The 26,982-nt window shown below is 39.1% G+C and overlaps 1 protein-coding gene across 4 annotated transcripts in view; it reads left to right on the top strand.

Moving 5' to 3' along the window:
• Positions 1–26,982, top strand: part of LOC140594628 (uncharacterized) — a 312,713-nt gene that overhangs the window by 40,245 nt on the left and 245,486 nt on the right. For all 4 annotated transcript variants that reach the window (XM_072729032.1, XM_072729030.1, XM_072729033.1 and 1 more), the window contains exon 2: positions 7,479–7,519. In XM_072729032.1, the coding sequence (XP_072585133.1) occupies positions 7,479–7,519 (41 nt within the window). The remainder of the gene's footprint in view (positions 1–7,478; positions 7,520–26,982) is intronic.

Below are 26,982 nucleotides of genomic sequence, written 5' to 3'. Positions count from 1 at the left end.
GACTATTTATTGAAACATTCTAGGAATCAACCTAGCTTTGATAAAAGAAAAGGATAAACAAGAGGGTTATTAGAAAAATTTAAAAAGGAAAGATACTTCTTGACATCCCCCCACCCCCACCACCCCAAAGAGAAATCAAGACTTTGTTCTTTTATCAAGACTTCTCCCAGCTAGCTGGCCAGGTTCTCTTTATGTGGCATCAGGCCTGGAGTTAGTGTGAGTCAACAAATGGACAACAGCAAATGTCCAGCCACCTTATTGGTGTCAGGCCTAGCAAATTGGCAAATTATATGAATACACCAAATGCGTAAACAAGTTTGCATGAGCCAAGTATTCCAAATGAGGACAGCAGCTGCTGGTTCTGTCCTTAAGAATAGAAATGCCCCTCCTGATCTTCTAATCTGTTTTTGCCCTAGGTTGGGAAATGTCAGCTGTAAGATTTATAGATTTAGGGCTCTGGTGTAACAAGTTCCTTCTTTGAACTTTTCAGCTTCAAGAGCTGCTTGTTATCCAACCGGACAGAGCTAGAGAGACATATTTATGCTTCCTTGTATAATTATTGAGCCTTTCACAGCATCAGTGGTGGGCTTAAAAAAAAAAAGTGTTTTTTTTTTTTTAATTTGTACAAAAATACCCACCAGTAAACCATGATAACTTTCAGCAAAGTTTCCCTTCAGCTCATAAACTCTATTCATACTGGGACCTGGAGTGCAAAACTCTTAGATGCATACTTGTTTTGCAGTCTGAACATAATTGTACCTCAGCATGATCCTCAGATAATAGAAAACTCCACTGCCTCCTCTGTTCCTCCTTAACACCCATCCTTTGAGTCTGTGCTTTCCCTCCTTACCCTCTTCCTCAACCTTTAAGATGTTGTTAGAAAGTTGGTCCTATTCCTTGGAAGATTGTTAGTGCCTCATTGAAATCGAGTATTTATGGTTCATTATTGAGTGCTGAACTTGATGGCAGGGAGCATTTCCTGGCAAATCAATAAAACCAGCTTTATGCCTGGCTATCCATAATCAAGTGGCAGGTAGAGGGGACTTCTGAACTAGCTGGTCTTCTGCTTTGATCAAGACAAATTGGTAAACCACTTGGTCTATGAATCTTTTTTGTGATGCTCTAGTGTCAGGAGAATATATTTTATTTATATAGAGAAACAAAACCTAAATCTCAAACCACCATTTATAAAACCCACAAACTGCTGGGCTGTCATTTTGGCTATAGACTCTGAGCAATCCTCTGGTTGTGTTCTGTGTGCTGGTGAATGTGTGTCTGTTGGGGGTGCATTTTAAAGGGAAGATAGATTTAAGGATATAATTTAATCTTTTTTTTTTTTTAAGATTTTATTTATTCATGATAGACAGAGAGAGAGAGAGGCAGAGACACAGGCAGAGGGAGAATCAGGCCCCATGCCGAGAGCCTGATGCAGGACTCAAGCCTGGGACCCCAGGATCGCACGGGCTGAAGGCAGGTGCCAAACCCCTGAGCCACCCAGGGATCTCAATTTAGTCATGTTTTGCCTAGCGTGCTCCTTGATCTGCATGCCTCTTCATATATTTTACAATTTTAATAATTCTTAGGTATCTGTTAGCCTATTCGAGGCAGGCCTAACAATTTTGGGACTGTTGAAAATATACATAAGCATTCCATATATGTCTGGTTTTGACATTAGCCATTCTTGGTTAAATTTAGTACTACTGGGATCCCTGGGTGGCGCAGAGGTTTGGCGCCTGCCTTTGGCCCAGGGCAGAGGAGACCCGGGATCGAATCCCACGTCAGGCTCCCGCTGCATGGAGCCTGTTTCTCTCTCTGCCTATGTCTCTGCCTCTCTCTCTCTCTCTGTGTGACTATCATAAATAATAAATAAAAATTAAAAAAAAAATTTAGTACTACTTTGTGGACTGTATATGAAAACGTGTATATTTAACAAATAAGCCTACTAAATGCCATTAAATGAGTTGTCCTTCTTTTGGCTTATGCCCTGCCCCAATTTTAAGTTTTCATATCGAAATCTAGCCTTTAACTACTACTTTAAAATCTCTGCCTTTTAATTTTGGATACCAAATAAGGCAGAGTTATTCAGGTGGCCAAGTAGACTTTTTCTGACCTTGAATGTGGTTTACTGGTATTACATTAAAAAGAAAAAAAAAAAAAGAAAGAAAGAAAAGTCAGTATTTGCTGTTTTAGGATAGCATAAGCCTGTGAGATTTTTTCCAAAGATCATTTTTAAAGTCTGACGTGCAGCTGCCTGACATCTACATTTTTAGCCAAAAGGCGTCTTCCTTACATTCGGATTTAAGTGACCCTGGAATGCAGTACTGGGAGAGTTTGCTGTGGGTTAATCTTTGGACATTTCATATCTGACAGGCACCAGCATCTGTGGTTTATACTGCATTGTTCTTTAGGTCTCGAAATAACATTCTCCTAAACCTGATGATAGTCAGAGGAATGTTTACTAAGATTGGTTTTCTTCCATTTGCATGGCTTTAAAGCTGGAGGTAAAACATAACACAACTGTGATTTAAAAAAAAAAAAAGTGTCATTCAAAAACTAATTCATGCCACTAGTAAGTTTGAAATAATCCCCAGGAACTCATGTTTTGTGCTGGAACGTTCATCAAGATGTACTCTTTTGTTAAGTAACATATTGTGTCCATGTACTTTACTATAGATGCCAGATCTGTTAACACAGGCTTATTGGAGAAAGTGTATTTCTGTTTGCATATACATTCAGACACAGGCATTATTATTAGTGTTTTCCAGCAGCACAACCAAAAAGTCAAAGGAGATACTTTCGTTTTAATATAATGTTAATGGAGTGTGGATAAGAGAGTCCTTTGTTGAAAGTTGAGCTGACCACAATTCATTTAAATTGAGTCAAAGAGCTTTTGGCCCTACAATGTAGGGCATATAATCTTATTAGAAAGCTCTTTAAAATCAATAAAAAATAAAACAACCTTAAAAGTGTGGTAGCACTGAATTCATTCTTTAAGAAACAAAATCCATTTTCAATTTCAGTACTGTTTTTTTTTTCTTCCAAGTGTACCTTGGTGTGCTTATTTAAAAAATGTTTTTATCCCATATATTTACTCCTGTGAAAAATATGTGTCATTCTTTGTCCTTAGGAAAATTCCTGTTCTCAGCCATTTCAGAGCTAATCCTTGAGGCGGCCATTTTGCTGAAAAGCAGTTAAAGAAGCTGTCTGTCAGCTTGGTCTGGTTCTTGCTGAGAGAATGTCTACATGCATTTCTGAGCGCCCAATGTGAGCTTTAGTTCCAGATTTTTGAATGAAATAAAGTTAAGGTCAGGGAGTCAAATATAAAAAAATATCTTGCAGACAGAGCCCTCATTAGCATCTACTCATCAATCTCAAATCTAGGAGCTGGGAGACCATTGTACTGTTATCATACTGATACTGAGCTGATAGGAAATTTGATGTAACAGGCTGGCAGTTGTGAAGGGCAGCTGATAATAATGGTGCAAACCCAACAAAAAAGTTTAGTAAAATCTGCAGGAGGTGTTTTCTATCATTTGGCCTTGTTCTGTTGGCTGCTGGCTTTTGCTTGGCAAGAGGGAGGCATTGTTCTTATTCTCCAGCTAGAGAGATTTTAATGTGCTTAAAAGTATTGACTGTGCACTTCTGTTACTGCCTCTCCCCAACAAGACAAATAAATAAAAGTGATGCACTGGTGTATTGAATAGGAAAACCCACCCAAATTTTAAAAATTCACATAAACCTGGAAAGTTGCCTTTTTTTTTTTTTTTTTAATTCAAAGTAAAAGAATCCTGACTATTGAAAACATGTCTTCTGTTCAAGGTCTAGTCAATAAATGGGCGCATAATCTTGGAAAATGGGTTAACATCAAATATTTTTCTTGAGAATTGATAGTATATTGTGATTCTTAACCACTTCTATGTAAAACTAAGAGTTGTTTTATATAATTAGGTAGCATCTTAAAACTTAGCATTCATTGGTCATGTTTCTGCCCTGACAAATTTATGAGAGGAAAGTCATGCTAACAACCAGGCCAATTCCACTAATTAAAGTCATGCCCAAGTGGGTTAACATGATATAGATGTTTGCTTTTAATAGAGCTTAGAAAGGGTACTGAGTCCTGAAATGTTCTGTTTGGAAAGCTTTGCTCTATAAAATTTGCCTTTAACACGGCTGATGACTCTTAATTAGAATGATATACTTGCTGGTGTGATGTCTTGTTTGAGAAGAAACACCACCAGTTTGCCTAAGTAATCTTATTTTTAATGTATTAAGATACCTTTCTTGGGGCATGGCATTTCCAAGTACCTGTCTTCTCCGCTGTGTTTTAGGTGTGAATCATGGTGCTACAGTGAAAGACAGATTTATTGCTTTGAGGGGTCTTTGTGTGTATGATTAAGGAATAGAAGTGCAGGACTCCAAGATTTACCTCCTTCCTGTTCCATTGGGGATAGTTGAGGAGAGTGAGTAATGGGATAGTTTATAACACTGCAGGCCCTTTATCAAGAGACCTCTAGTCAAAACAAGAAGATAAAACTCAGAAGATTTCAAATGGGAGAATACAATTTTCGATACTCTCTGGGACATACCCATTCAGGCTGAGCAGTAGAGTCCTCTGAATTTTCCCGTCTTACTCTTTTAAAATTTCCATTAAAAAAGGTGAGCATATCAACACTGGCTAAATTATGTAGATGTGCTTAAATTTTGTATATCTTCGCCCTGTACTTTTTATTTCTTGACATTCTTTAGGTTGTTGGGACATCAGAGAAACGCAGTGGCCTAATTATAGAACACAGATGATTTTTTTGTGAGTTCTTATTATTGAATGTTAGTAGTGTAATGATAAATTTAGCAGTGTTATCTTTTTTTGAGCTTACCAAAAATTAGACTGTTTCTCTGAATCTTTCATTTTTATTTATATGTACTTCATTCCAGTTTTGAAGTGCTGAAATAGGGGGTTGGGGTTATAGAGTTTTCCCCAACTGTGTGTGCGTGTGTGTGTGTGCGCATGTGACAGAGAGAGAGAGAGAGAGAGAGAGAGAGGGAGAGAAAGAAGAAAAAATATGTATTTAGGGCAAAAGGGTTTATTTGGCCTTGGAGAGGGCTTTATCCAGGTAATTTTTTTTTAAACAAGCAAATTCAGAAGTAGACTAAGGCATCTGCTAATGTTCAAATGGTTTGTTTTATCACCAGTGTATAGATACAGGCTTCTTCTTTTTTTTAGATACCGGCTTCTATGCTTTGTTTATTCTCATGTTCTTTCCAAATGGCAGATACCACCTTTAGAGCAAAAATCACCCTCAAATTAAGGTATAGCCTCACTCTGGAGGAGTTGCTTACTTTTGAGAGCTTTCAGGTACTATCTAATGTGATGGGATCTTTTGACTTGTTGGTGACATTAAATCCTAAAAAGTGACTACTACAAGTGATATTTTTATGTTAAAATACTGATTTTACCTTTGACTTTGGAATGTGTTAGTAGTTGGCAGTAGAGTTCTTATGTTAAAGATTAAGGTAAAATGGGAACATTTCCAAGCTCTTCGTTTTCTCCTCTCTGCCTGAGGTGACTAACACATTCCCATAAATAACTGGTACCCTTTTGAACCGACCTTCAGGTTCATGTGATATAATATTGATGGCCTTGACATTCCATGGTATATGCACAGTTCTGGAGACAGAGCATGTCTAGATTCCTAAAAGCAAGTGGAACAGGTGGGTAGACACCAATCCCCATAATTCAGGGGGACCCTAGTAGGAATGCTGTTTCTGGGCTTTGGGCAGGAAGAATGTCTCATAAGCAAAGTCCTCCCACCCCTTTAAAAGTAGAGACTTGAGTCCCACTACTGGGGTGATCTTGAACGGTAGCTAAATTCTCTAAATTCTCTGGAGCTGGCGTTCTCAGCTTCACATTCTGGTTCTACCACTTACTAGCCATGTCACCTTAGGCCAATTATTTTACTTCTCTCTGCCTTCATTTCCTCACCTATAAAATGGGGGATAATAATGTATTAAAATTTAACGACAAGATACCCAGTTGGGATTTAGCATTTTAGCAAAGACGTCTTCAACATTGGTCATTAATGTGCTGCCCAAGTATCCTGTGCCTATGGAGATTAAACTACAAAGCTGAGAAGTCCCAGTTTATAAAAGGATCTCTCTTTGGAAGTTTACCCTCCTGGAGTATATATTTCATTCCTGAAAACCATTTTATTGATTTAGAAAACATGAGGATATAGCACTGACTTTGCAAAAAAAAAAAAATAGTTTAACAAGTTTTATGTTGCTACTGGTTTTAAAGTGATTTTTCTGGTTTTGTGCAATGTGTGTATTAGAAATGGGAATATTAGAAAACTTAGTTCATTGTATTGTCAAGCATTATTGGTAGCCTTAATTTATATATCCATTGTGCTGCAATTTTATTTGCAAAGTACCCCCTGCAGGGATCATTATAGCACTTGAGGGGATGAAATTACTGCACTCTGTTGTGGGTACTTTTTTCACTAAGAAGTATGGGCACCCCGAGATGGTACTTACCCATCTGTCCGTTGAAGCATTTGTATGTATATTACCTGAGCACTTAGGCGTGCCACCAAGAGAGGGGATTTAAAATGGAGAAGAAAGAAGAAAAATCAAAAATAAAAACACGTGATGAGAATAACAGAAGCCTCTCACAAAGAATACCTAGACTGCTCTTAAAAGCAGATTTAATAGCGAGTAGCAAAACCATTCACTATTGTCTTTAAGAAACAAAGCCCAATCTACAAAGTTGAAACTGAAGTGCAGATCTGGAAATTTTCCAGGGAAATCAAGCCATGCAGGCTTCTAGATCTCAAGTTCAAGGGGGAAAAAAAAATCCAATTTACAAAGTAACTTCTTCCATTGATTGTGTGCTGTCAGTGTTTGGGTGGATCCTGAAACATTAACTGATTAAATTCTTCAATGTATGTGGTCATACATATGGCTTCCTCTGTTTGGAGCTTCTAAATGTGTGTTATTGACACATGGGACATTCGTTAAACGAAGAAGAGGGAGCAGAGTGGAACATTTTGGCCCTAGCTTGATCTTTCCTAAAAAGAAAGAGTGGAGTTCCATTGAAATATTATTTATTGATTGCCTATGCTTTATATCACCTAATAAATGGCTGTATGTCTTAAAAACACCTAAAATTACTTTAAAATCAGTGGTGAAACAACTCGCTAAGCCATTTTTGTAAAGTCAGTGCTATATTCTAATTTTTAAAAAATATGTATAAAAACACACTCCATCTGCCTAATTTTCCCTTTCTAGTACATCAGATATAAAAATAGTCTGCCTTGGTGGAGAGGAAAGATTTCAGGTGTACCACTGGGCTCCTTGCCAGCTCTTCTGCATTGCGCTGTGGGCCCTCACACTTTTGAATTCCACTTAGGGGCTAAGATGAAGTGTTTCTTTTGTTTTCTTTTTTTCCCACCTATATTTAGTTGTCTTAATTTGTTCCCTAGGTGGCCCCCACTCCTACGGACACAGCTCTTTCACCTATACGGTAAGACTGGGATCTGGTTTCCCGTGATTCTTGGTGTCTTGTCTGTGCATGGTGGAACACCTTGTGGGCTCATAACTTGGGAGGATTTTGGTGGTGATAGGGCTGCAGAGGTAGAGGTGAGGAAATTGGCCTGAGATCATTCAACCAGCCAAGAATCAGGACAATGTCTACAATGAGTGTGATCTTGGCTTTCCCACTGGGACATGCTGAGGAAGGGATGTGCCAGGATGCTGGACTCTGTCACAGTTAATGGATTGCAGTCTACTGACCAAGGAGTGATAGAAGAAGGGTATAAAGGTAGAAGAAGAGGGAAATGGGTTTTGCCTGAGGTTGCCCTGAAGGGGGATACCCTTTAGTGAGGAGGCCACGAATATTCATTCTCTGATATAGGGGGAAAAGAGATTAAAAGCACAATGAAGATCAGATTTAAAAAAAATATTTTACTTATTTATTTTAGAGTGAAGGAGAGCATGAGCAGAAGGAGGGTCAGAGGGAGAGGGAGAAGCAGGCCTCCCACTGAGCAGGGAGTCTGATGTGGGGCTTGATTCCAGGACCCTGGGATCGTGGCCTGAGCTGAAGGCAGACACCTAACTGACTGAGCCACCCAGCTGTCCCAAGATCAGATATTTTTAATAGTTGTTTACCTCCTATTGAAACGGGACCAAGGAATATTGATTCATCAAGTAATTTAGGGTAATGGAGTCTGGACAATTTGTGGTTCTACCTTCTCACCTCCTCTGGTCCCTGCTCTCTTTTGTTTTGCCAAAAGAGAAAGCAAGTAAACACCTTCCATATCTGATAAATGCAGAGATCTCAAGTGAAGTGTCTGGCTCCCATCCTGGGGTGAGGTCACACAGTCTGACAGCAGCTGGGTTTGTGTCAACATGTCAACCGAAGTGCAAGGCATGTGGCCATGATTCTTTTTTAGCCCTCAGTCAGGTCAGCAGGAGGGGGCTCTTTGGTCAGGTGTAGTCTATATTATCGTTCAGGAGTCTCACCCATCCATGGATAGTTATAAACGCATGCGTGAAAGCAGACTTTAAGGTGTAACCAGTGGTATGGCTTTGGCCTGCTCCATGCTTACTCATAGTCTTAAATTCAGTCTTGTCTTGGCAAGTCTGGAGGTCTGGTGTTTTGGTGTCTAGGAGTCTATTTTTGTCATTGTTGGAGGAAACTATGGGAAAGACCTGGTTCAATGGGAAGAGTTAGTTGAATTGGACAAGAAATATTGAAAGGACAGGTAACCTGGTGGCACCTTATACAATCAAAGCAATAACTATTTTAAGTATACATATCTGAGAATAAATACTTATGATAACAAACAATGGTTAATGAATGCTTACTATATGCCATGAACTATTCTAAGTACTTTACAAATCTTCTCAAAACCTGAATTGTGGACTTTATGCATCTCTCATGTTTGTCTAAAGGAGCTTGTTAACCAATGGAGGATTGTTTATGTAAACCAAACTTCACAATGTGTTACTAGAAGGGAGGAGGAGTTCAAGGAGGGCATGCTGACAATCATTTGGGTTATTCTACAATTCAACACCTCCTGGAATCAGGCTAGAAACCCAAGGATATTTGATGATGTTAAAGTGAAACCAGGGGCACCTGAGTGGCTCAGTCAGTTAAGTGTCTGCCTTTGGTCCAGATCATAATCTCAGGATGCTGGGATCAAGCCCCTCGTCAGGCTCCCTGCTCAGCAGGGACCCTGCTTCTCCCTCTGACCCTCCTCTGCTCATGCTTGCTCTGTCCCTCTCTCTCTTTCCCCTTCCCTCTCCTTCTCTCTCTCTCTCTCTCTCAATCTCTCAAATACATAAAAAAATCTTTAAAAAGACCAAATTTAAAAAAAAAAGGTGAAACCGAAAACTGAAGGGAACTGATTGACCAATATCTGTGTGCCACATTGATATGTAAAGTGACACCACTCACTCCATCATGGATTGGGGTTGGCAGCAATAAGAGTAGGTGGTGTGGATAATAGGTGGATATGATATTGTTGGTGTACATTGGGCACGACACCTTTGACATTGGCTCTTTCCTGTGATTTTCTTTTTTCTTTTTTTTTCTTTTGAGAGAGAGAGAGAGAGAGACAGAGAATGTGCTAGTCAGGAGTGGAAGAGGGAGAGGATTGCAAGCTGACTCCATGATGAACATGAAGCCGGACATAGGGCTTGATCTCATGACCCTGAGATCATGACCTTAGTTGAAATCAAGAGTTGGATACTTACGTGACTCAGGGGCCACTGAGGCACCCTGACACTGGTTCTTATTGGTAGATAGCCCTGCATGAGACTGAAGTGGAGGAAAGTGGCAGGCACTATGTGATGGATGAGAATATAGTGTTCATGAGCTTATCAGTCATCTCCTGGGGAGTCCACAACACTTGCATCGTGAGGATGCACAGGATGGGAGGAAAGAGCATAGGGAATTAGAGAGAAAGGAAATTCTTAGCAATAATTCTGCGCTTGGTTTGCAGTGTGCTTTGTGGACGCGAAGCCCATAAAGTCCCATCTAGCAGGTGTTTCTTCTGGAACATCACTGTGCCTCAGTTCTACTGGAATATGGTCATAGTAATAAAATTTACCTTTTTGGGTTTGTCTGAAATAAGTTAATATAAGGAAGGTGCTGGCAGTGGTACCTGTAGGCCATTATCTCTGTGCTAGCTCTAATGATGAAGAAAGAATAAACCGGTCAGTCCTTTTAAACAATAGGAGACAGAAACCACCACTCTAGAATCCAAGGAAGGTTCCCCCCAGCCCTCCTCCAGGAAACTTATCTTACTGAGCAGTTAATTACTTTGACAGTTGTGTATACTTTAGCTCTGGATATCCAATGCCTATCTACCCATACCTATCCAGCCCCAGATTACATTTTACTAACTCTTCTCATGTATCCTGGCTCTCTGGAGCCATGCCAGACAACCCAGGTGACTTGGGTTTGTTTCTCGAATGTCTTGGTACATTAGCATAAGACATTTCCACCGGTCTAAAGTTCCTTCCCCCTTCCCCTAATTTGTCTGTTGGAGTGGACCTTCTCTCTGCAAACCCTCCTTCCTGCCCCAGCCCTCTTTTTGCTCCACTGCTTTGCTCCTGTGTTTCTAAGGTGCCTGTTTGAAACCTGTTTCATGTGCACATTCCTCCATCAGATGGAAAGCTTCCCGGAAGATTGATGTAAACGTTTGTATTTCAGATTCTGTGCAGTTGAGCTTAGTGAGTGAACAAATGATTTTTTTTTCCAGCACCACCATGAGCTCTTTGAGACTGTGTGGGTCAATTTTTTTTTTTTTGAGCCAGCTTCCTTATCTGTAAAATAGTTTATTGCTAAACACCCAGACACCCAGAAGAGCGGATACCATACAATAAGTGTTCACTAAGTGCTGGATTATTAAGAATAGAACTTTGAGATACATGTTTTCAGTGCAGAGTTTGTTTTGCTTATATGAAGGTAACTGCAACGGCTACTTTATATGCTTTATTCTTCCTGAATGCCTAATCTTCTTTATTTATAAGAGGATTCTTCCTCCACCACTCTCAGACAGACTTCCCTGGGGCCATTTACCTCCCACTAAAAAGCAAATGAAGCTAATCTCTGGTTTGAAATGGATTCCTATCTAGCCTAGAGAGAACATGCTAATCACCTTTGCTAAGTGCTTTTTGACCAAAGGTGTAAGAGCCTAATTTGATTGGGGGTGTGTAGTGTGTGATTTCTGTTTAAAATTTGTGATTGTGAAATTTGCATTTTGAAAGGTAATGGGATCTCAAATCTAATGATATGCTACTTGCAGTGGACAGAGTGTACATTTTTGGCCTTTTGGTTGAAAGAAGTACAGCAAGGCCTAGATTTCTGTGACATAGTATTTAATTCTGTTACATTCAATTTAATTTCTATAAAAATAGTACAAGTCTCGCCTCCCTCCCCCATATCGGTGGTGTGTTTTTGTGGATGTTTAAAGCCATTTATTTTCCAAAAGCACAGACTGTTTTAAAGAACGGTACTTAAGGCTGTCAGCCTGCCTCAGTTTCTTTGTCAATGAGTATAACCCTGGCCACCTGCATACCTCCCTGGAGTGTTTGGCTGAATGGCTCGGAGCTTGTAAAGTGCTTTGAATTTCTTGGATGAAAGGATCTCTAAGTACAGGTCTTATGAAGGTATTATATGTAGGCTTTCTAAACTGCCGTACAGCCTGTTTTGCAAGAACACTAATGCACTTCTGGGTTTAGAGTTATAAAAAGATGTATGTTCAGAAGCCTCAGGCTGCATCTTGTGAGGTTCCTGAGGCATGTGTCACTGCTTGCTTACCTGTAGCATAAATTCTGTCTACACTACAGGTAGCTACAAGCATGCACAGGTAGAGCAAACATTTGGACTTAAAGTTGCCTGCGTTTGGCTCCTGTGGTATTGACGAGAAAGTGCAGGATGCCGGAGGGTGGCCTCTGGGTTCCCAGACCGGTGGCCTCAACTCTTCAGGATGATGGAATCACGACATGAGAGGCCACACCCAGGTGTTTGGAAGCAGTGGAGTGGAGGGGAGAGAAGGTTTGCTCTAAGAAGTGACAGTGAGGGTGTAGAGGGTTGGATTTGAGGTCTGGTTCTCCTGGTGACTGGCTCTGGACCCTTACGACGGCCACCTGCCCTGAGCCCGTTTCCCTAACACTGCCCTGCTTTCTTTGTGGTGCCCAGGACAAGAATGTGAATGCAGGTCCACATTCTGTATACGTAAGTATTAGGAAGTTATAAATCAAACTAAAAAACTGTCATTATGTTCAGCACTTGTCCTATTCTGAAAAATATACCTTCATGATAACCTTGAAGGCCAGGTTTAAATTTTGAGTTTCCAAATTATTTTTTTTTCTTTTTAAGGTTTTGTTTATTTGTTTGACAGAGAGAGAGATTGAGAGAGAACACAAGCAGGGGGAGCAGGAGCAGGAGAGTGAGAAACAGGTTCCTTGTTGAGCCAAGGAACCCCATGTGGGACTCAATCCCAGGACCCTGGGATCATGACCTGAGCTGAAGGCAGATGCTTAACCGACTGAGCTACCCAGGTGCCCCTAGTGTTCAAATTCTTGAGTTATCTTCCCCTGGCCAGGTAGCATGAACAGAAGCATGGGCCTAGCATGCATGAGTCTACATGTGGATAGTCTTGTCCACACCTCACCTTGTGGACCTTGGGTTTGTCTGTTGAAGGGTCGGTGAGTATCTGGGGGCAAATTCTGCACAGTCTCTATATAAATGAACTTGGGCTGTTTGAACAGGGAACATAGGGCCATAGTGCCTAGACCATGATACAGAAGGGGTTTCAGGGATCCTAGTGGGCATGTGCTTTTGGCCAGGTCTTGTGGCCTGGGGCTAAGGATGGCACCACCTACAGGATTAGAATGAGCATTTATTGTAAAATATGTATAATTTTGCATTTATAAAGTATTAATATCACATAAATGTATAGACTTCTAGCAGGAAAGTTTCAGCTTCCACTTCAGCCTGGATCATGTCCATGTTACACAGTGACAAGAGTGAGACCTACCAGGTAGGATGATGCCTTATGGTTCTTGTCTCTCCAGGGTGAAGCCCAGTCTGTTTTTACTTAAATATTTATTTGTTTGATAACATATATTAAAAAATATTTATATTGGTTACTTCTTTTTTGCTTATGTATTAGCTTAGCCATGTTTGTAATATCTGTATGCAGACATGACTTCCTGCCTTTGTAGAACTGACACTTTAATAGGAAGAAACCGGAAATAAGGATAAAATATATAAAATTGTTAGATTCCTTGAAGGTGGCTTGCTCTCCTGTCATTTATATATAAAATGTGCCCCTGCCAAGGACTAGACACTTTGCCTTCACCAGAGATACAGATGGGGGAGGATTGGTAACAAAACAAGATGTGGTGTGGAGCACCATTAGTTGCAGGGAATACTTGTGCCCTCTGGGACTGAGGTTCAGGACTTCCTTTTCATTCAATTCATCACTTGTCTACTCATTCTCCATTGTATGTGAGGCATTGTCCCAGGCTCTCTGAGAGGTTAAACATATAAGTTGAAACTTTTTAGTCCTTTAGCATTTATGATCTCCTGGAGGTAATAGGTTAAAATTTGAGATCAGTTCTTGGTGTCTGATGAGTACTTGCATGTTAGCAGTTTTCATGTACCTGCCTGCATTCCTGTCAACAAAATGAACTCTGCCCCATGCCCTCTACTGTCTCCTTCACTGGGGTAGGGGGAAATCTTGTCTGAACCAAGCCACTCAGTGGGTGTGTATTGAAAGAATTCTTTTAACCGCCCTGGAATGCTGTCCTTGGGATTCAGCTAACTTCTCTCAATGGGGACTCATACATCAAGAGGGCTGTAGTATAATTATCTCAGCTACTATGAAGCCACTGAAAGGCACTTGCTGAATCCGGGTGTAAATTTATTGTGAAGTTTAACAAAGGAAATGTCACCTCCTCCTTTCCTTCTCCCCCCCCCCCCCCCTTATACTTGGATTGCATTTAAAAGTTTTCTGTTGGCATAAATATGCTATTTGATCTATTAAATGATCTATTCTGGTTTGGGATATGTAAATACCTTCTGAAGCACAGGAGATTCCTTGGCTGTTTTATCTCCCTTTGTGGGGATGGTCTGGTTCTTTTTTTTTTTTTTTTTTTTTGATAATTAAAATAAAACAGCTAGAATGAAAAGTACAAACAATTGTGGTGAGCCATAATTAGGATAATCAGGAATTTCTCACCCAGTTGATAAAGGGGTCAGCCAATCTTCACCGAGTATTTATCATAATCAACTACCCTCTGTGGCTTATCCCTACTATTATGATTCTCGTATATTTACTACAGTCTTTATGCAGATGTTGGTTAATTTTTACATATGAGATATAAGGGGTGAACTCTTTCTGTTAAAGAAATTCAGGAGGTGGTTGTAGAAAACTGAGTAGAAAGAATGTTAAACCCGATTTTATGATTTTTCTTATAAAAAAGTAATTGTGATTTTAAAGAATCTAAAAGCAGTACAATTTGGGGTTCATATTTTATCTTTCAGGGGAGAATCCATTTGCACATAATATTCTTGTTTTGAGCAACTAGAGTCCTGGCAGCAGTTCCATTTCTAACTAGTTGTGGTCCTGGGCAAGTTTCTCAACAGATCTGGCTCCTCCCTATAAAAGGAATGTTCTAATTTTTTGATTTCATAGGATTCTTCTAAGTTTAAAGTTCAGTGATTGGACAAAAAGACCTTTCTGTTGAAGCTACATAATGTTTCAGAGCCCTGGTGTGTACTATAATCATTCAAGAGGCTTTTTCTTTTCTTTCTTTCTTTCTTTCTTTCTTTTTTTTTTTTTTTAGATTAATGCATGTGGGCCTTGTCTATCAAGATTCTGATTTAGTCAGGGTAGAGTGGAGTCTTAGGACACAGATTTTTTATAAAGGTTCTCCATAGATTCTTCTGATGCACAGCAAGAATCGAGAACAATCAGTTTGCTCTCAGTTCTTCTAAAAAGGGAAGTGTAGTATGAGTCCTTGAGAATTTAAGAAAACTGTGGAATTTTTCCTGAGAAAACTATATGTACACAAATTTTGAATGTGTAATTTAAGGCCGTTCTTGTACCCTGTATTTAACAAATCTTAAAAGTCCCTGATCCAGAAGCTGCCTCTAGGACTCTGTTTTTATAAACTACTGCAATCAAATGCATAATGTCAAATATAATGGAATCACAATGACCACTGTTATGTCTGTTGGAAATGCCATTGAGATTCAGAGACACAGGAATTGGTGTTGAAACTAGGAAATAGTGTGAATAGGAGACTTTTAAAACATTTTTTTGCCTTGGCCTTATTTACTGAGATCTGACCTTTCTGATAGGTTTCATGACTCCTTTGGAATGCAAAGTTGGGGATAACTAATATTTGCCACTAGGCAGTATTTATTTAGTGATGTGAGAACCTAGGGCCATGTGTCGACTGCATGTGTGATTATTAACAGGACCCAGGAAAATGCTACCAGAAATAATGGCACCTTTGTTATCACAGTGATGTTTTTTTCTTTTCTTTGCCAATGACACTGAAGAAAAAGTGATATTTGTTATCAAATTGGGCAGGGAATTTACAAATGATAACGAGTGAGAGGGACTGCATTCTTGTTAGTATCTCACTCTTGTAGTCCTAACTAGCTGTCTCCTATGGAAAGATAAAAACACTTGACCAGGGCCATAAATCTGCTCTGTCCCTATCACTAGGGCGTTAGGATGTATACACAGCCTTGACCTCCTCCTACTCTGCTTTTATTGAAATGATGCTCATACTTACTATGTGGTGATAGTTTTAGGAGAGCAGAAGAGACACTTCAGCAGAATTTTCCTAAAGAAAGGAGAGAAGTGGCGTTTCGGAGGGCAGACATATCCTTGTGGTGGTGGTGCCTGCTGCCCTCCTTACCTTACCTGGAACTTTGTGGGTAGAAGTGGATTGTGAGATGCATCGGCTAAGAGTAAGCATTAAACAAAACTCAAACCCAGCTCTCCAGGGTTCTCTTATCTGATTTCTGCTTTTTCCTGTCAATTTCTCTTGCTTTGATTGCTGCCCATATTTTAGGCAAGGGCACATCAGTTTTCATCTGGTAGCATCGGGGTCAGTGATGACGGACACAGAATGGTTGAGGAAAATCAAACTTCTTTATTTTGACAGTGCTCAAGTGAGGTTTTATGGCCCCCTCTGAACTACACAACACTTTGTAGACTGGATATCTCCATGTATATTCTGTGCCTAGCATTTGAAGAATTTGATACCCAAATTACTGTATCACTATCCAGAGTGGAAAGTATTATTTGGGTAGATTATGAGCAAGTGTGTGGATTGGTTTTGGGGGCACAGTGGATTGGGTTCTGCTGGTCTCCAGGCCCAAGCCTCGTGTTGCACTGAAGTTGACCTGAACTTAGCAGCTGATATGACATCATCTTGAGTATTGCTGGCACATTTTTCTTAGTAGATCTGTATTAAATTATTTTTCCTTTTCAAAACATGAAGAATTTTGGCTTGCTTTGCATACCCTATAGGTATGTCTGGCTGTTTCTGATGAGTGAGGTATTGTCCGCCTGTTTATTTCCTTCCAAGGAAGTATCTGTTAACACAATATGCATTTCAATCATCTTTATTACAGAGCAGTCTGAAAAATCTTGAGGGCAAGTCAGGAAAGCCCCCAAAGCAACTTCTGAAAGACAGGCCTAACAAGATACCAGCAGTTCATATTTCTTTATTTCTGGAGATGTGGCTGGTGATAATGAGAGACCTCACAGAATATTAAGATATTTTATTTAGAACATTATGTTAGGAGATGGGAGCAAAAAGTCTCCAGGTGTTTTTCGTCTCTCAGTACATCTGTCTCTGTCAGGGCAATGGTACAGCGCAGGATCACTTTGCTGAATGCATAAATGAAGTTTGCAAAGCTCAGGTCAACTTGGGGTATTTGACCCTTCAAGACTCTTGGTTTTTTCACATTTCCTGGTTTGGGGATCTTTCTACAATACTTTGCTATCAAAGATTTCGGATAAGAATGCTATTTTCAATTTCAGAGGCTTTAGTAGCATTGGCTTTTCTGGATTTCTGGAAGAGGGATTGAATACCAGAGTCTTTGCTAGGTCCCTCTCTTACTTTATATTAGTTCTTGAGTGCCTAAAATTTGGAGGAATTTTCCTGTACTCTCCCCCTCCATCTCAGTTCTCCTGCAAGGAGCATTGTACACTTAGAGATAGGCGAGGTGGACTTAGATGCCCAAAGCCAATTATTAACGGGGCTACCCACATTTTGCTTGGATTTTGTAATTCCTTTCACCCATTCTAGTTCTGACTCCTTCACTGTTTCCTCACAGACATCTAAAGTGATATGATTCCTCCTCACCATATTTATATCTGAAGTAATTAATCATATTTTATCCTATACCAACTGCTCCAAGAGGGGTTTGCAGTTTGTAGTGTATGTTTGACATATAGATATACTCCTCCCCCCCCCCCCCCAAAAAAAAACAGGAGGGACAAGGCTATGGTAAGGAATAGAGGAGAGAAGTGTTCTATGTAAATGAGGCTACTAATGCTCTGGGGTTTTGATGAGAACTTAGGTAGAACAGGGCCTGCTGACTCTGTGTTCTATTTAATCAACCATTGTAACTCTACCCAGGCTGGAGTAGGTAGGAGATAGGAGTTACCAATTGGCCTTCTAGAAATGGAGTTCACTGTGGTTTTGTTGTTGTTGTTGTTGTTATTTATTTTTAAAAAGATTTTATTTATTTATTTGAGAGAGAGAGAGCAGGAGTAGAGGGCGAGGCTGAAGCAGACTCCCCTCCTAAGCAGAGAGCCCCATGTGGGGCTCAATCCCAGGACTCTGGGATCATGACCTCAGCTGAAAGCAGATGCTTAGCCGACTGAGCCACCCAGGCTCCCCTAGAAGCGGAGTTCACTGTTGATGGAAGAACAGTGCATAGTTATTGTTTTTTTTATGATTGTTTTGGAACGTGGCTTACAAACTGTGAAACAAAGGGAACTGTGTAGTGAAACTTCCAATCGGTTTTCAATTACATTTATTACAATACTATATTTTCCTTGTTTGATTTCATCTGTCCCCAGAGACTTCAATAACTTATTAATCACTGACTTCTTTGTCTCTCGCCCCTTGGTGGCTCTCTTAAAACCCACATTCCTGCTCTGACTGTTCTGCTATAAGGCTCCATCTAGTTATGTGAGAGATACATCATGTTAGACACAAACAGATTAGAAACAAATTCATTCTCTACACCCAATTTTTTCTCCTTATACTGTTTGTCTTTAGAATGGGTCCAAGTTAGAAGCTGGGATTCATCCTTGACGACTCCTTCCTCACAGCCAATTGAGTCACTGTCTTTTCTGTTTCATCTGCTAAATATCCCTGGACTGTGTTTTCATTCACTCTCTTATCATTTCTTGCTGGCAACAGATACTGTCTCCAGAGCTGGATTCTGAAGGAAGTTTCTGATGACTCCTTTCTCTTGCTTCATATCCTCCAGGGTAGACAAGACCCTTCCCAAACTGGTTTTTCTTAATTGTCCTCCTGTCTTCTCCCTCCTCATCCTCTGTTTCAAGTGTCCTGGGTCCTACTGTTGTTAAGGAATAATGCTCTTTCCTGTTCTGTCCATGAATGAACCTGTCCTTTTCTTGGTTCCTCCTCCTTTCTCCTCTTCCTCTTGGAGACTGTGCCACTACTCACCAGCCTAGCCCGGATGTTTTCTCTTGAAGCCTCTGTCAATATTCCTTTGTCTGTGACCCCTTTGTTACAGCAAATAGCATATTAAATTGTCATTGTTTATGTGTCTGTCTCCCTGCTGAACTGGGTGTTTCTAAAGAGCAATGACTGTGTAATGTCTGGCACCCAAAAGACAGTCAGTAAATATTTGCTGAGTGAAGGTAAGGTGAAGATGGAAGCAATGGATGTTAAACATTTTTTTTCTCTTCATGTGGATCATTGTAAAAAGGCATATTTTACATCTATTAACACATAATAATCTGTTGGCATATATTCCTTTGGCTCCTAAAATAACTATATTGTTATCTATCGGAAACGAGAGTGTAATTTTTGCAATTAGATGATACAGAAACACTGGCATCAAATACAATTAGAATATTAAAATATGCCCTAGCCAACTCCTCCTTCATTTGACATATTTGACAGATTATCTCAACCCTGACCTATGTCCTTAGGAAGCCAAACTTTATTTCCTCTAAATTAGAAAGTCTCCTAAGTATTTCAAGAGTCTAAAAGTCATTCACATTTCAGAAATGGAGATCTTTTCAAGCATGAAATGTCTAAACTTATCTCAAGGCAAAAGGAAGCTGGACAGATGGGATCAGGCCAAGGCATACAGAATCCCAACATGGATTTAGTTATGTTTCATAGCACTGAATTCTTAAATGATTATTGCTGTTAATAATATATATTGCAAGATAATTAACAGAAAACTAAGGTGAAAAAGATCCTATTGATACAGTTAATAGTCTTTTAGTGACTTATGAGCAACTGATTAGGGAGTAGTACTTATTTGGTGTGAGCTTGCAGTTTCAGAGTAGATCAAAATGGTTTCTTAATGCTTCACACAAATATTGGCTGTATTAGAGTGGGAGATACACAAGCCTCAATGAGGCTTACCTTGCGATTTACAAATCAAAGACTTAAATCTCTCTTGATATTAATTAATTAATTAAAGTAGGCTTTATGCCCAGTATGAAGCCCAACATGGGGCTCGAACTCATGACCCTGAAATCTAGAGTCAGATGCTTAACCAACTGAGCCACTCAAGCACCCTTCTCTCCTGATTTTAATGCACAATGAACTTAGTTAGATTTAATTATAAATTTTTCAAATGTTAGGAGTGCCTGAGTGGCTCAGTTAGTTAAGCATTTGCCTTCGGCTCAGGTCATGATCCTGGGGTCTTGGGATCGAGTCCCTTGTTGGGTTCCCTGCTCTTCGGGGAGCCTGCTTCTCCCCGTCTCTGCCTCCTTCTCTCTTTCTTTCTCTCTTTGTGTGTCTCATGAATAAGTAAATGAAATCTTTTTAAAAAATCTTCAAATGTTGTAAATGAAACTGAGTGTCTGTATTTGAATTTTCATTTCCAGATATTTGAAGATGTTTGTGTTACTGATTTGTAGTTTATTTGCATTACAGTCTGAGAATATACATTATATGGTTATAATCTTTTAAAATTTAGATTTTTTTATGGCCCATGTTATGGTCTATTTTTGTCAAATATTTCATTTACTCTTAATGTGTATTTTGTTGGTGTTGGATAGAGTGTCCTCTGTATGTCAACTATAGATGCAGTTGGTTGATAAATTCAGTTCTTTGCTATCATTATTGATTTTCTGTCTATTTGTTTGACCTATATTACTGAAAGGGGTGGAGTTTGATGTCTCCAACTATAATTGCAGATTTACAGTAGTGCTTCCTTATCTGTGGGTGGTGTGTTCTGAGATCCCCAGTGCAGATAGTATTGGACTCTATCTACACTGTTTTTCAGTATAGATACATACCTATGCTAAAGTTTAATTTACAAATTAGGCACAGTAAGAGATTAACAATAATAACTAATATTAAAAATAGAGCAATTCTAACAATATACTGTGATAAGTTACATGAACGTTGGCTCTCTAAAGATCTTACTATACTATACTTACCCTTATTGTGATGTGTGATGATAAAATGCCTGTGTGATCAGATGAAGTGAGGTGAACAATATAGGCATTGTGACCATAGTGTTAGGCTACTGTTGATCTTCTGACTGTACCTTAGAAGGAGGATCATTTGCTTCTAGACTGTGCTTGAACGTGGGTAACTGAAACCTCGAGAGCAAAACCATGTATGCAGTGGGGTTTACTGTATCTGTATCTACTTCTCTCTCTCTCTCTCTCTCTCTCTTTTTTTTTTTTGGTCAGGTTTGCTTTGTGTATTTTAAGCTCTGTTCTTGGGTGCATATACACATGTCTTCCTGGTGAATCAGTTCTTTTATCATTCATTATGCGGTACTCCATCTTTATCCCTAATAATTTTCTTTGTTCTAAAGACTGCTTTCTCTGATATTTATATAGTCTTTCTATATAAAGAACGTTTCCTTTCTTTGTTTTCTTTCCCAGTTTCCTTTCTTTCTTTTTTTTTTTTAATATTTTTAATCTGGGGCACCTGGGTGGCTCAATAAGTTAAGCATTGGACTCTTGATTTTAGCTCAGGTCATGATCTCAGGGTCCTGGGATCGAGCCTTGAGTCCAACTCTGCATTCAGCAGGGAGTGTGCTTGAGGATTCTCTCTCTCCCTCTGCCCACTCCTTACTTGTGCATGCTCATGCGTTCTCTCTCTCTCTGTCACAAATATTTTTAATCTGCCATAATTATCAATTCACATGCAGCATAGGAGTGACCACTTGATTTAATTTCTCTTAATCATAACATTTTTACAACGTATAATATGAGGTCCCAGTCAGGATGTGGACATCGATTCAAATCACTGATCTTACTTAGATTCCTGCAGTTTTACATGTAACTTGTGTGTGTATGCTTTCAAATGTACTTTTATCCTGCGTGTGGGTTTCTGTGTTTACCCCATTGTCAAGATAGAGCAATTCCCCTGCTACAAGGGGCCTTCCTCTTGTCCTTCCATAACCACACTTGGCTTTCCTCTGCTTCCTCCCAATCCCCAGCCGTAGCAACCAGTACTCTCCTCTCCATTTCGATAACTGGAACTTCAAGAATGTTACATACATAGAATCATATAGCACATAACTTTTTGGGATTGGCTTTTTTTCACTCCGCATAATTCCCCAGAGATTCATGTAAACTTGTCCCAATAGTTCTTTTTTTATTGCTGAGTAATTTTTAAATGTTTAATATTGTGAGAAGCTAAACCTTATTTAGTGGATTTCCAAGTGGTTGTATCATTTTATATTCCCACTAGCACTGCATAAATGATCCTGTTTCTCTACATTCTTTCCAGAATTTGATGTTGTCACTTTGTTTTATCTTAACCATTCTGATAGGTTTGTAGTGATACCTCATTGTGGTTTTAATTTGGACTTCCCTGATGGTTACTGATGTTGAATATCTTTGCATGTACTTATTTGCTATCAGCATATCTTCAGAGAAATGTCTGTTCATGTTTTTTTGCCTGTATTGTTTGCTTTTAAAGGTCTTAAAAATTTGTTTGCATTATATATTTTTCATCCTTTAACTTTTAACCTACCTATATAAATATATTTAAAGTGAATTTATCATAGCCCATAGCTGAGTCATTTAAAAAAAAGCAATTTGAAGGGTACGTGGGTGGCTCCTTCGCTTTAAGTGGCCGACTCTTGGTTTTGGCTCAAATCATGATCTCAGGTTCCTGGGATTGAGTCCCATGTCCTCTGGCTCTGCACTCATCAGGGAGTCTGCTTGAGGATTCTTACCCTCCTTCTGCCCTTATCTCTGCTCATGTACATGGTCCGTCTCCCTCACTCTCAATGGAATAAATAAATCTTAAAAAAATTTCAATTTGATTATCTGACATTTTATTGCTGTGTTTAGACCATGTGTATTTAATATAAATATTGATATATTTGGATTTAGGGTCCACTGGTCCATTATTTTTGTTTAACTTTACTTTTCCTTTCATTCAGTTTTAATATTCCATGTTAATTGTGATTTTGATATCTCTTTGTATAGTTTTATTCCAGTGGTAGCTTCATGGATTACAAAATACATACTTAATTTTTTAACATATAATTTATATCTTACCACTGTATTTGGGCTGTAGTACTCTTCCTGTAGGTCCCTTTAGAGTTCCTTCTTGATGTTCTTGTCTCATATAATATCGACATGTATTGAAAATCCCATCAGGCACTTTTTGCTTTCAATCATCAAGCACATTTTAAAGAGCTCAAGAGGAGAGTAGTCTATTTTATTTATCCAGATATTTACCATTTCTTTTCTTTTTTCTTGTTGTTTATGTTTCCTTCTAGTTTCATTGTCTTTGTTTCTGAATTTCTTTTGGTAATTCTTTTAGAGCAAGTCTGCTATCTGCTTCTCTTCATCTGAGAATGTCTTTATTTTGCTGTCATTGCAGATGTTTTTACTGGATATAAAACCTGAGATTACAGTTTGTTAAAGATTTTATGCTACTTCCTTCTTTCTAGCCTCAATGGTTTCTACAAGATATCCACAATCATTCTAATCGTCATTTCCCTATATGTAACATGTCATTTTACTTTGGCTACTTTGAAATTATTTCTTTGTTGTTTTTAATTGTGGTCAAATACACATACCATAAAATTTACTATTTTAACCATTTTGCAGTGTACAGTTCATAGCATTAGTTACAGTCAAATGTTTTGCAGCCATCACCATTGTCTGGTTCCAGAATTTTTTTTTTACCACCTTAAATGCCATGTCTTTAGTCTGTAGCAGTTTGTCTTAGCATAGATGGCTTTGGGTTTACTCTATTTGAGGTTGGCTCAGATTCTTGAATTTGTACGTTCGTGTCTTTTGTTGAAGGTAGCAAATTTTCCACTCATGTTTTTTCAAATATATTTTTTGCACACTTTTTTTTTAAAGTATACTCTAACCCATCGTGGAGCCCAACATGTTGTTTGATCACATGAACCTGAGATTGAGACCTGAGGCAAAATCAAGAGTCAGAGGCTTACCTTACTGAGCTACCTAGGCACCCCACACAGGTTTTTCCCTATATCCTTCATGGACTTTGATGGCATGAATGTAGACCTTCTACTGTTACTGAGTTACATGTCTCTGAAGCTCTGTTCATTTATTTTCTGAATTTTTTTTCTCTTCAGATTTGATCATTTCTTAGATTGAGCTTAAAGTCCAATGACTGTCTTCATCTCCCATCTTCACTTTGCTCTTGAGTGATCTAAAAAATTTTGTATGATTGTCGTTTTCAGTTCTAGGATTTACATTTGTTTTCTCTTTATAGTCTCCATTTCTTTGTTGAGACATTTTATTTAACATTTGTTTCAAGAATGTTCATGATAGGTCATTGAAACATTTATATAATAGCTGCCTTAAAGACTTTGTCACAGAATTTCAACATCTGTATCATGTCGACATTGGTGTCTGTTGACTATCTTTTCCTGTATGAGTTGAAGTTCTTATGGTACTTGGTATATTGAGTAATTTTGGAATATATCCTGAATATTTTGAAGATTACATTATGAGACTCTGGGTTCTGTTTAAATCTTATGAAGAATGTTGATTTTTTTTGACCTGGCAGGCATTTGGCCTGGTTAGATTTAGGCTGCAGGTTTCAACCTTTGTTCAGTGGGTGCTTATGCTTCAATATCAGTTTACTTTTCAAAGTCCTTGTAGTACTCTTTAGTTACTTTCTGAGCATGTACCTTCTAGCCACCCATCTGTTCATTTCTCAAAATCTTTGGTATGTAATTACAATCTGATCCACCCATTTTGGGTGTGGTGATGATCTGAGCATCTCCCTCTCCATTTTCCTTGTACCTTTCAGTTTCTTGGCGAATCACCTTCTTATTTCTCTAGGTTCTGCTGTGTGCATCTCTATTAGTGCCCAAGCAGCAGAAGGACAGTGTAAAAGAAAAGCAAGGGGTTGGCCCCAGTGTCTTCTGATCACAACTTTATGAAGTGGGTAGAAAGATTTTCTTCATCAGAGTTTTCATTCTCACTGACTCCTGTTACAGCTCTCTGCCATCACTGCCACAGAACTGTCTAGGGGCAAGAGCATCAGAAAACTGGCAGGAAAGGGAAAATACAGAACAAAGTTGGGGATTTCCATACTCCTGGGAGTGTTAGGACTCCCCATTCTCTTTCCATGAGCCAAAATTATTATTATTATTTTTCCTTAAAGATTTTATTTATTTATGAGACACACACACACACACACACACACACACACACAGGCAGAGACACAGGCAGAGGGAGAAGCAGGGAGCCCTACGTGGGACTTGATCTGGGGATTCTAGGATTATGCCCCCGAGCTGAAGGCAGCACTAAACCACTGAGGCACCTGGGCTGTCCACTATCAAGCACTTGTAGCTTTCACCTACTTGAGTGCAATGCTCATTTCTAGGTTTCTGGCTATATTAAGGTCAGGCTAAAAGATTCTCCTGGTCTATAAATGGTAAGTAAACCCACTGCCGCTTGGTACTTTAGTCCCATCGGTCTTTTTTGATTTGCCTACTTATTTCTCAGAGTTTTCAAACTGTATATCATGATTTGATTTGCCTATTTATTCCTCAGAGTTTTCTCCTCTATATCATGTGTTCAGATTGTATAGTTCTGTTCAGTGGAAGAGGTGCTTGAAATATGCTTATATTTCATCTCACCCAGAACCAGAAGTCTGACCGAATTCCTGTTGACTTTTGAACAATAGAGATGGCTTTTTCTCTCCCCTACACTAATGGAGTCATGCATGTAAGTTGTGAGGACTATTAATTTCTATATTGTTTTTGAGTTGTATATAGTTTTAGGTAATGTAAATTATCACAAGACAGGTTTTGTTGTATATAGGAATATGGGAATCTAGGTAAGGGGACAAAATTTAAAAAGCATATGATATCCTATGAGTATGTGTGCATAAATACACTCATATTCACACATAATGATATCCTATGAGTATGTGTGCATAAATACACTCATATTCACACATGATATCATGAGTATGTGTCCATAAATACACTCATATTCACACATAATTTTGATAAGCTTAATTTAAAATCAGACAAAACTTTCAGTGATTATATAATTAAACTCAAGCAGTGGCATGCTGTACTTAGTATGTCATTCCTATCCTAAAGGATAAACATCAGTGATCCGAGAGCATATGAATCTCTGTCCAATGGTTGAGGTGTAAACTAATTTTCCTGCTTCACCATGTTTCATATTCTTGGCATTGAACAGAGAGGAAACTTACAAAAATAGCTAAAAGGAGTGAGTGATAGAGTAAAAAAAAACCCTCACGTCTAGTAAAATCTGGCCTATTTTCAAAGGGGATCAGAAGAGGAGATTTTGCTGCTTTGTGATTTAGTTGTGGGTTAGTCAAGGGAACTGAATCTATTTATGTCTTTCAGGCCGAGAAGGATTTAATACAGGGCATTGAGTTACGATTGTTAAAAGGACTGGAGGGGAAAATCCAGATCAGGGACTACAGGAGACCACGACTGCCAGTCCTGGTGTGTGTGTTCATTTGTCCCAACATTGCCCACCGAGTCACTACAGAACTGCTCTGCCCTATGCTGCTTCCACTACAGGAGCTAGTGCATCTCACCGAAAGAACATAACCCTAGAATCTTGCTGGGCCAAAGGAGTCTGAGTAATGTAAATTTCCAGGCTTGCAGCCTCACTGGTAGGGTTTGAGCTTAGAAAAACAGGGATGATAATTAATGTAAATGTTTAATTCCATGATATTTTAATATTTGTTTTTATCTTATAAATGTGTCGTCTGGTAAACAAGATTCTAAGCTGCTGGAGGGTAGCGGTGGTTTTTGTATTCTTCATAACTCCACATAGCACAGCACACGTAGCCTTGGGCTTCCTTAGTGTTCTTTTCCTATAATTAAGACCAGAACAGCAAGCATGCCTTCAAATAGCAGGCTGATGTTCTTATATCACATTAGTTCCAGAGTGATTGATTAAAGGGGTCTTCTCTTTAGTCCCTGGGGCAAAAGCCAGAGAAACTCAATCCTATATTCCACAGAATTCCTGGGCCTACATCATTATCTCCCATTCATCTGCTTTTTATTTTTATTTTTAAATTTTTTAAAAAAGATTTTATTTATTTATTCATGGGAGCCGCATTGAGAGAGGCAGTTGGAGAAGCAGGCTCCCTGTGGGGAGTCTGGTGCAGGACTCGATCTCAGGACCCCAGGATCACTCCCTGAGCCAAAGGCAGACGCTCAACCACTGAGCCACCCAGGTGCCCCTCATTTGCCTTTTAAAGAACACA

Source organism: Vulpes vulpes, chromosome 12, assembly GCF_048418805.1.
Source record: "Vulpes vulpes isolate BD-2025 chromosome 12, VulVul3, whole genome shotgun sequence".
Classification (NCBI taxonomy): Eukaryota; Metazoa; Chordata; class Mammalia; order Carnivora; family Canidae; genus Vulpes; species Vulpes vulpes.
Note: the sequence above shows the minus strand (reverse complement) of the source record. Positions and strands in the feature narration are given on the sequence as shown.